This window comes from Acartia tonsa, chromosome 13 (genome assembly GCF_053477335.1).
Source record: "Acartia tonsa isolate MP-2025a chromosome 13, ASM5347733v1, whole genome shotgun sequence".
NCBI lineage: Eukaryota > Metazoa > Arthropoda > Copepoda > Calanoida > Acartiidae > Acartia > Acartia tonsa.
Window position 1 is genome coordinate 45,574,501 of NC_137272.1, and position 9,847 is coordinate 45,584,347.

General features: G+C 34.3%; 1 protein-coding gene across 1 annotated transcript in view; it reads left to right on the top strand.

The window, feature by feature from the left end:
* The first annotated feature begins 1,418 nt into the window (after positions 1-1,418).
* The window catches only part of LOC145335339 (uncharacterized), a 61,640-nt gene continuing 53,211 nt past the window's right edge, over positions 1,419-9,847 (top strand). Inside the window, exons 1-9 of the mRNA XM_080181074.1 lie at positions 1,419-1,549; positions 2,071-2,273; positions 4,112-4,362; positions 4,627-4,747; positions 6,379-6,483; positions 7,215-7,301; positions 8,080-8,153; positions 8,827-8,984; positions 9,334-9,388. Coding sequence (XP_080037200.1) covers positions 1,419-1,549; positions 2,071-2,273; positions 4,112-4,362; positions 4,627-4,747; positions 6,379-6,483; positions 7,215-7,301; positions 8,080-8,153; positions 8,827-8,984; positions 9,334-9,388 — 1,185 coding nt within the window. The remainder of the gene's footprint in view (positions 1,550-2,070; positions 2,274-4,111; positions 4,363-4,626; positions 4,748-6,378; positions 6,484-7,214; positions 7,302-8,079; positions 8,154-8,826; positions 8,985-9,333; positions 9,389-9,847) is intronic.

Genomic DNA, 9,847 nt, shown 5'->3' on the forward strand with positions numbered 1-9,847 from the left:
TTCCCTTTACAAATTAGCATACAGTATAGAATTTGGTCCATATTGGTCTAAGAATCATGCTTCAAGATATGTGAATAAATTTGTATTTTTTGTAATATTTTTTTTTACTTATGGATGTTGACATCTTTGTTTAAATTTTGTCTTCCAGATTTCCAATGACCAATTGGAAACTTGTGTGAAATATTTCATTCCCATAGGATTAATTGTCTGCTATCTTTTACGTTTAGTTATAACGGACGATCATAAAGTCAAAAAATTCAAGTGAAACAAACCACTAAAAAAATTGCTAGTCTAAGGAAACACCGAAAATAACACCTGTACTATTTTGTTATTCTAAATGCGACAATAAAGCGTTTCTATACAACTGACTGTACATTCGACAGTCCCTCCACAACGAATAGCTCTTTTTGTTGATTTAGTTTAATGTTTGAAATGTTCTTTCGATTTCAAACTTTGCATAATTATTTCCTTATAAGTTAGGTACAATTTAGAGCGCGTATAACTCTTTAATCGTTAACAGAAAGCCAGTAAGTCCATTAGAAACATGATGATTTTTAACTTTTTTTCAACAACTTTTTGTGGGATATAATTCATCAATTTTTTTGAATTGTTAACATCATGTATGAAGCCTCTCTATTATTAAACAATAAAAATGAAAGCATGTCCTTATACAATATCCTGTTTAGACTTACAAATTAATGTTCTGCTTATCAAGTTTTCTGACAGGTACTAATACTCTACAAGAGTTATTGTTCGTTTGTCCTTCCTTCTTCTTTTAGAGCTTCGCTTTTATGGATGTTGTCAACCTTGTTCACATAAAGTTTTGTATTATTTTATAATTGAAACTTTTGTTAAAAACACTTGTTCAACGAAATTTTAAATTAGTTAATTGTTAAACTTGAAATAAAGTATTATTTCTCAGTAAAAGTCTTTGTTTTGTTATATTTTTTTAAATCTAAATCTTTTTTTTTAAATTTAAATTTTATTAATTGGGAAAACTGCCTTGTTTAAAAATGTTTGCTTTAAAGTTATACACAAATGTATTGTACTGTATCTTGGAATTGAGTGATATAATCAATCAAACCTCATTTTTTAGGGACTAAAAATGTAAGTCCAATCATTTTCAAACTAAAATTATCTTTTTACATAAATCTATTTCTTTTTTCATAGACGAAGGCCGGTAAATTGATGTACATCTCTAATGATTATTCACTAAGTTACCCCTTCTATAGATTACAATTAGTGGTTAAAACGTTTGGACACTTAACTTAATGAACCAACCCATCAAAATACATTAAAGTCCCCAAAGTTGTTGAGCTATCGAATAAGAAAACGTTATCATAAAACTTTGGGGACTAGTGTAATAAACAGCCCAATGTTATTCCCTTCTTGTCTGTCATTAAAAATGAAACAGTAAAATGTATAACAGAAGTATTGAGCCTGAATATACTGAACCTATTCAATCAAAACCAGTGGACAAACCAATCATAAAACGCCAGTTACAACCATCCCATCCTGCCCAACAACAGAGGGAAGTAATTCTTCCAAAGTATACCAACAAAAATTATGAGAAAAAATACACCAACAGGCAAATGGATATATAATACGTGGATATATTGACATGGGGAAAATTTGTCGTTAATTTAGGTTGCTAATTTGGACCAGTTATTATTGTTCAGTTCGTTCATCCATTAGAAGAGAAGAGGATGTGGTAAGGGGGTGGGGTACGCAGCTGTCTATAGTGCCCTAGCAAAATAGGGATAGATCAAAGAAGATAGATGGTATAGATGTTTTTGCTTTTGGCCTACCTATTCTATTGACGTCAGGAAATACCCTATACCCCATCTCTTTTCTTGGGGGTTGCTTCCCCCCTTCCCTTTCTCTTTCACTCTACTATGACGTCAATATAATAGGTATGCCAAAAGCTGTGACATCTATCCCCATTTTCCTAGGACACTAAACACAACTACGGGGGGTACTGTTTTTTTAGCCAGCTGTACGTATCACTTTATTAGAGCACATAAAAATCTGGTGCAACATCCAAGTAATTATATATATCTATTCAACCAGGCAAGGAGAAAGATATACAAGTAAACTTAGTAGCGAGGAGAAAAATGAAATAAATCACACTGAAGAGGACGCTAGTGGCTTTATGGATGATAGCAGCCTTCCAAATGGGTTCCTTGACATTCCCAAGCTGTCTGTGCTCAAAAATAAAGAGACAGACAGTGATAAAATTGATGAAACTGAACGAAATGTTGACACTAAGGAATGTATTTGTTTTAGAAATGATATTATTTCAAAAAAAATTATATTTGGTTCTTTAATTTTCCTTAAAGTATCTAATGGAGCACAAAGCCCGACGCTCCACATTTTGAAATAAATAAAAAGTAAAGGGGTTAGTCTTTCCTTTGATTATTACTTAGGTCAGGTTAAGCTGGGGTTTATTGGGAGCCCTGCAGGGTTAGGCCCCCCTATTTTATGTTTCAACTAAGGAGGGGGGGGGGGGGGGTGTTAGTGCTCGACAGAAACTTTACGGAAAAGCAACCGTTCTCTTATTATCTTTTTATTATAATATATCTTTTATCCCACTACGATTACATAAGAGAGAGAAAGAATATTTTTATTGAAAATTAGAAATTTTTTGGTCGATTATCCTTATTGAATAAGAACAACAAAAACGATATTGTCATTCATGGAGAGAGGGAACATTGGATTGTTTATTACAGTAGTCCCCAAAGTTTTATTTAATTCGTTGGCATCAAACCTTTGGGTATTTCATTAAGTGTACAAACTCTGCAACCACAATAATCCTAAGAAGAGGAAATTTTGTGTATCATCATTGGGGGAAATTGATCGGCCATTGTCTTATCCCTTTAGATCCTTGATTATCAATAGAAAGGGGAAAATGAGGCCATTTTAAAGAACAACTTTTTAAAAATTTGTATTGTTTTCAAATATTTAACGTCATGTAAAATAGCAAATATTTTTTTTACGTGAGATTTCTTTTATTTTTCTACTGTTTGACTTATTTCTAAAATCAGGGTTTTCTGTAATTAGGATCAGTCAGTATTTGCGTCCGTAACCGATAGCTCTTATCATCGTAACTTTAAACATGTTAGAATTGTCCTATTGATTTAAAACTTGGTGTGCTGATTTCTGTGACAGTTAGGTACAGTTTAGAAAGCGTATCAATTCTATAATCATAATAAGAAAGTCAACAAGCATAACGATTAAAGCATCTCTGTAATTATAAAAATTGGGTTATGGAATTAAACTCCCCCCTCCCCAAGTGCCCCTAGAGGCCTCAAGCTGACATAGCCGCTAGATATCATTAAAGGAACTCCTGCTATTGAGTGGTTTACTAGTTAGAGTCAAAAAAAAAACAAATATATAAAACTTTAGTCAATCTATTCACGAGATGCAAGATTAAACAACTTCCCCAACTATGAAGATGAAATCATTGAAAATAAGGAATAGATAGATACTTAAAAACCATTTATCTATCTGTTTATCTGTCTGTCTATCTATCTAGCTATCTATCACACTCTATATATCTAAGTATCTATCTATCTAACTAGGTTGATTACATTAGTAATTATATTTATTTATCTATCTGTATGTCTATCTATCTATCTGACTAACTATCTATCTAGCTATCTATCTCACTCTATATATCTAAGTATCTATCTATCTAACTAGGTTGATGTGGAATATGATTACATTAGTAATTATATTTTTTTATCTATCTGTATGTCTATCTTTTTATCTGTCTGTCTATCTATCTAGCTATCTATCTCACTCTATATATCTAAGTATTTATCTATCTGCTAGGTTGATGTGGAATATGATTACATTAGTAATTTTATTTATCCATCTATCTGTCTGTCTATCTATATATCTAGCTATCTCACTCTATATATAACTAAGTATCTATCTACCTGCTAGGTTGATGTGGAATATGAATACATTAGTAATTATGGTTATCTATCTATCTATCTGTCTGTCTATCTATCTATCTAGCTATCTATCACACTATATATATCTAAGTATCTATCTATCTGCCAGGTTGATGTGGAATATGATTACATTAGTAATTATATTAATGAAGATTATGATTATCAGTATTCCACTCAAAATAATCGTAGTTACCAGGATTCTAACAATAATCGTGGTTACCAGGATAATAACAATAACAATGGCTACCAGGATAATAACAATAATCGTGGTTACCAGGATTCTAACAATAATCGTGGTTACCAGGATAATGGCAATGATGGTGGTTACCAGGATTATAACCAAAACAGATATGATATTAATAACAACGATGGTGGCTACCAGGATTCTTTCAGAAACAGACAGGTAAATAAATCATAAAAAACAAGAATATATAGGAAACAAGGATGACAACATTCATAAGTAGCGAAGCACAAATTTTGAAGCAAATATTCAGTGGTTTTAAAAAAGGGAGAGTGAAAGAGAAATATTGCAGCTATTGCATCTATCTTAAATAGCAGCTATTAAAATTTTCCCTGTAGTGTGACTTGATGACAGATGGAAAGACAAAGTGAATTATAGAGTAGCTTTGCTTAATCATAAAGTATAAATTTTATATTTATTTCATAGGGTGAACCTGCACCCGTAACCCCGCCCCCTGCCCCGCCCTCCGCGCCTCCCGCACAAAAACCCGCCAACCTGCCCCCTCCCCCCGGGGTTGTGGAGATGCAACATGATGCTGTCTTCACAGGTACATAGATATATAGATAGACAGATAGATAGACAGATAGATAGACAGACAGACAGACAGTTAGATATATAGAGAGAAAGACAAACAGAAAGACATACAGAAAGACAGACAGAAATACAGGCATATAGAAAGACAGACAGATATTAAGATAGACAGACAAATGCAAAGGCTGAGACAGACATACAGACAGGCTGAGACACACTGAAAGACAGATAGAAAGACAGACAGAAAGACAGACAGAAAGACAGACAGAAAGACAGACAGAAAGACAGACAGAAAGACATACAGAAAGACATACAGAAAGACAGACAGAAAGACAGATAGAAAGACAGACAGAAAGAAAGACAAAAAGACAGACAGAAAGACAGACAAAAAGACAGACAAATAGTAAGACAGACAGACATTTAGATGGACAGATAGTCAGACAACTGTATAGATAGATAGTAGATTATAAAAAAATGAAAGGACAGACAGACGGACTTTGAATTTTATGGGGTATCTTTGCTACATTCAATGATGTAATAAGAAGTTTAAAGAAAGAAAAAAATTATCTTAAATGTTAAACCAATAGGATTTGCTTTTAAAAGATTTAAATTTGCGTCATTGTTTTGCTAAATGGATTGTTTTTACTATTTTTAGAGCAATATGTAATACACTTTTTTGTGTAATTTTAAAAATTGTATATTTTTAATGATGTTTATTTTACTACAATAATTTTTATGAACAGGTTTAATTTGAAAATAATTCTGTAATACGTTTTTTTTTAAAGAACGACTATTAGAATTTATCTATAATTTACTCTCATCTTCTCATAGTCGGGGAGTTGATAGGTTCGAATCTCGGCGTCACCGCGTCATATTTAAAGAAGTTAAAAATGGTTCATACTGCTGCTATGTCAGGTGCGCAACATTAATAGTTAGAGTAGGGGAAATGCCTTGGCCCAAAACAAGCGCAACTCAGTACCATGCACAATAAGGACTTTTCAGACAAAGGTCGTGCAATCAAAGAGTTTTTTGTCTGATGGGTGTTACTTAACTAATACCCCGGGTGTTTGGAGAGAAACATGTAAATTTTAACCCTTGGATAAAAATCTTAAGGGTGAAATAGGGCTAACACAAATTACCTCTTCCAAATTAATTAATAGACGTCCTTAGAGATAATTAGCTATTGTTGAATTTAAAGGCACAAGCTTCTATGTAAGCTATTCTTGTTTTAGAACCATTTGACGTGCCTAAACTTGGATCTAACATTGTGTGTAATTCTTCTGTGATTTTATGGGGGTAAATTTACCCAAGACTCCATGAAAATTTTACCCTCTGGATAACAATCTTGAGGGTGGGATGGGGGTAACAAAAAAATCCTTCTCCATCACTAATAGAATAGCCGTCCTTAGAGACAATTAGCTGTTGAGGAATTTATTCTTGTTTTAGAACCATTTGACGTGCCCAAACTTGGATCTAACATTGTGTATAATTCTTCTGTGATTTTATGGGGGTAAATTTACCCTCCATGTAAATTTTACCCCTTAAATAAAAATCTTGAGGGTAGAATTTACCCCCATCCACGCATCCTTAGATACAACATGCTGTTGTTCAATTTAAAGCACAACATTGTATTAAATATTTTTTTAGAACCTTTTGACGTACCCAAACTTGGATCTAACATTGTGTACAACCCACCAGAGATGTGGTATGACAAAATGCACGCAGACAGGCACACCCATGGAAATAATAAAGGTATTGGTTAGGATAGATAGATAGATAGATAGATAGATAGATAGATAGATAGATAGATAGATAGATAGATAGATAGATAGATAGATAGATAGATAGATAGATAGATAGATAGATAGATAGATAGATCTAACATTGTGTACAACCCACCAGAGATGTGGTATGACAAAATGCACGCTGACAGACATAATAATGGTAAAGATTTGTTGTTCAAACTTGCAGTTACGTCCCTAGAGGCCTCTAGGGGCACTTGTGGGAAAGGGGATCAGTATACTTTCCATTATAGTTTTAAAAATAGAACAAAAAGAAATGGGGGAGGGGGGTGGTGTATTTTTAAGGTATAATTTATTTTGAAAGGATGAACTATACTCCCTAAAATTAGTTATAAACTTCCCTGGACTTATGAGAAGCTTCACTGTATAGGTCTAATGGTTAGTAGGATCTTTAGTTATAGACATACACACAGATATACATTTTTAAAATTTCGGTTAAGTTGATTAAATGTTTAACAGAGCCCCTCATGATTAGTATTCTGTGTAGGGATAGTGTCTAGTTCATGTTTCGTCTACCAAAAGTAGTAGAATGCATGTGTTTCTGCTTAAATAAAATATTGCTTATCTTTTTCTTCATATTTTCTTCTCGAATTTTCAAATTTTCAGTTTATTTACCTCATCATGACAGAATAAATAATCCTATGTTCATTTTATGTAGACAAAATTAATGATGTTTTTCAGGATATGAATCTCCTCTAAACTCAGAAAGAAGCTATACACCTCCTCAAAATGAGAGGGAACGATACCAACCTACTAGCAGGCCTCCAGGTAGCATCTTGAAAACCAACTTTTGGGTATACAATATACACCTTTTTTAAAAGCGATGTTTTTCTATAATTATCCATTTAATGTATTATTTTTGGAATAATAATTTCTAGGACAACAAGGTACAATATCATAAGCAAAGCATCTCTACATTCGAGTACTAAAGAAAGTAAGTATACCCTGAAAAAAGTGTCCTATGTTTTCAACAAATTTATGTACTATTTTGTTTATACGTATATAAAGTTCTGACACCCTACAAGCATAGACGTCCAAGGGGGGGGTAATGGGGCGATTACCTCCCCCCCATTTAAAATTTTGGGGGGGGTAAACAAATTTTACCCCTGCCAACAGATTTCAGGGGGGGTAATTATCCCCCCCAAGCAAATTTTACCCCCAGGGTAAAAATTTTGGGGGGGGTAAAAAAAATTTGCGGCGCGCTTCGCGCGCCATTTTAGCCCCCCCCCCAAACCGAATTACCCCCCCCAAAATAAAAAGCTTGGACGCCCCTGCCTACAAGCCTTAATGTTCCTTTGTCCTATCCTGTTTTAGAGCTTCGCTTTTAGGGATGTTATTACACTCGTCCCCAAAGTTGTATAATAACATTTTCTTATTCTTTCGCTTTACAACTTTTGGGACTGTAGTGGATTTTGATTGGTTGTATCATTAAGTTGAGCGTTCAAACGTTTTAACCACTAATTTTAATCTAAATTTGGGGATGTACATCTATTTGTCGGTCATTGTCTTATTCCTTTAGATCACTGAATATTGTTGATTTTTTTAGTGTATTCCCAACCAACAGCTACAGAAAGACCAGTTAGAGCTCCTTCACCTATGGCTCAAACTATGCGATCTGAGGTAAAAATGTTAAAATACCCCTATCTTAACTAAACCATTTATGGTAATTCATGTAACCTTTAGTACATAATTACTAATTAGGCTTATAAGAGATATTCTTCTTTTATGGCTAAAACAATGCGTTCTGAGGTTATAAAATTAAAATCGCTCTATAGATATTAAACTTTGAAAGGACATTCCTTAATCTATTAGGTCTGTTAGGGCTCCGTCTCCCATGGCTTAAACATTGCGTTCTGAGGTAAAAATATTAAAATCACCCCATATAAATTTAATTTTGCATGGGGATTCTGAGGTTAAAATCCCCTTTCGAAATTAAACCTACATATTATGATGATTCATGGAACGCTCAGGATAATTCCTGAAAGCAAAGTAACTTTATGATCTTTATTAACAAGCTTTTTCTTCTATGGAACAGACCAACTTGATATATAAATCGTGATTCCCTGAATTATGGGAATAATGTTATAGTTTTTGCTTGTAAGAGTGCTTTTCTAGGGGTAATTTATCTGGGGATAGGGGCGTTACCCTACCCCTAAATGATTATGAAACCTTGGCCCATAAGAAAATTCACTGTAAAGGAATACAATATTGGCTCAGCAATTAGGGAGATCTTTCGTCACAAGGATATACACACAAACACCCTGTTACTTTAAATAAGGGTTATTTATTTCAGGTATATGTGCCCGCACCGACCAAACGCCCACCCTACCCCTACGGGGAGCAGCAGTTCTATGAGCGGGCCAGCTATGAAGATAGGTTTGACGACAATAGGAATGGATATATAAATACCTGGATAATATTGGGAGATATTCTAGCATATCTCGATAAAATGTTTCTCTCACATTGCCAATGTAACGTTACCCTCCCCCCCCCCCCCCAACCTAATCCCTTGGGACGGAACAAAGTCAAAAAATCAGCCATGTGACGTCATAAAAATGAGGGATTATCCATCTCTTTTTCAGGGGTTTTCTTTCCCACTTCTCAACTCATCTCCCACATTTTTATGACGTTACATGGCTGATTTTTGAGACACCTTGTCCCGTCCCTAATCCCCTTTTATGACCCTTCCCTTACCATGGAGGAAGGTACTCACCAATATCTGAGGACTATATTAGCAACCTAAATTAATGATAAAAATTCCCTGTCAAAATATCCCCAAATTATATATCCATTATAAAAGGATCCATAGATATAATGAGTATGAACAAAATTTCGATGATTTTTCAAGACCTCAGGTATTAAAAAATCTATTTTCATATAAAAGTATGTGTGTAGCGAAGGCTAACCACTGAACCGATATGGTTGTACTTTACTGTTTACAGTAAGCTAATAATAGATCCTGGGATTGTTATTAACTATTTTTGGGGTAGAGGTTACCACCACCCTCCGAAAATAAAGCATCCCCAGAAAAGAACCTTTTTCATTTTTTTGGGTTAAAATTTGCTTGGGGGGGGGGGGGTAATTACCCCCCCCCCCCTTGAAATCTGTTGACAGTAGTAAATTTCTTTTACCTTCCCAAAATTTTTTTTTGTAAGGGATTTTTTATTTGGGGGGTAAATACCCCCTCCTAAATGGTTGGGGGTAAGTTTTAAATGGTGGGGGGGGGGGGAAGAATAAAATTTTTGAGGGTGCCAAATTCGTTTTTTTTTTGAGGGGGGGGTAAAGTAAACTCCCCCTTGGACGTCTATGCGTCC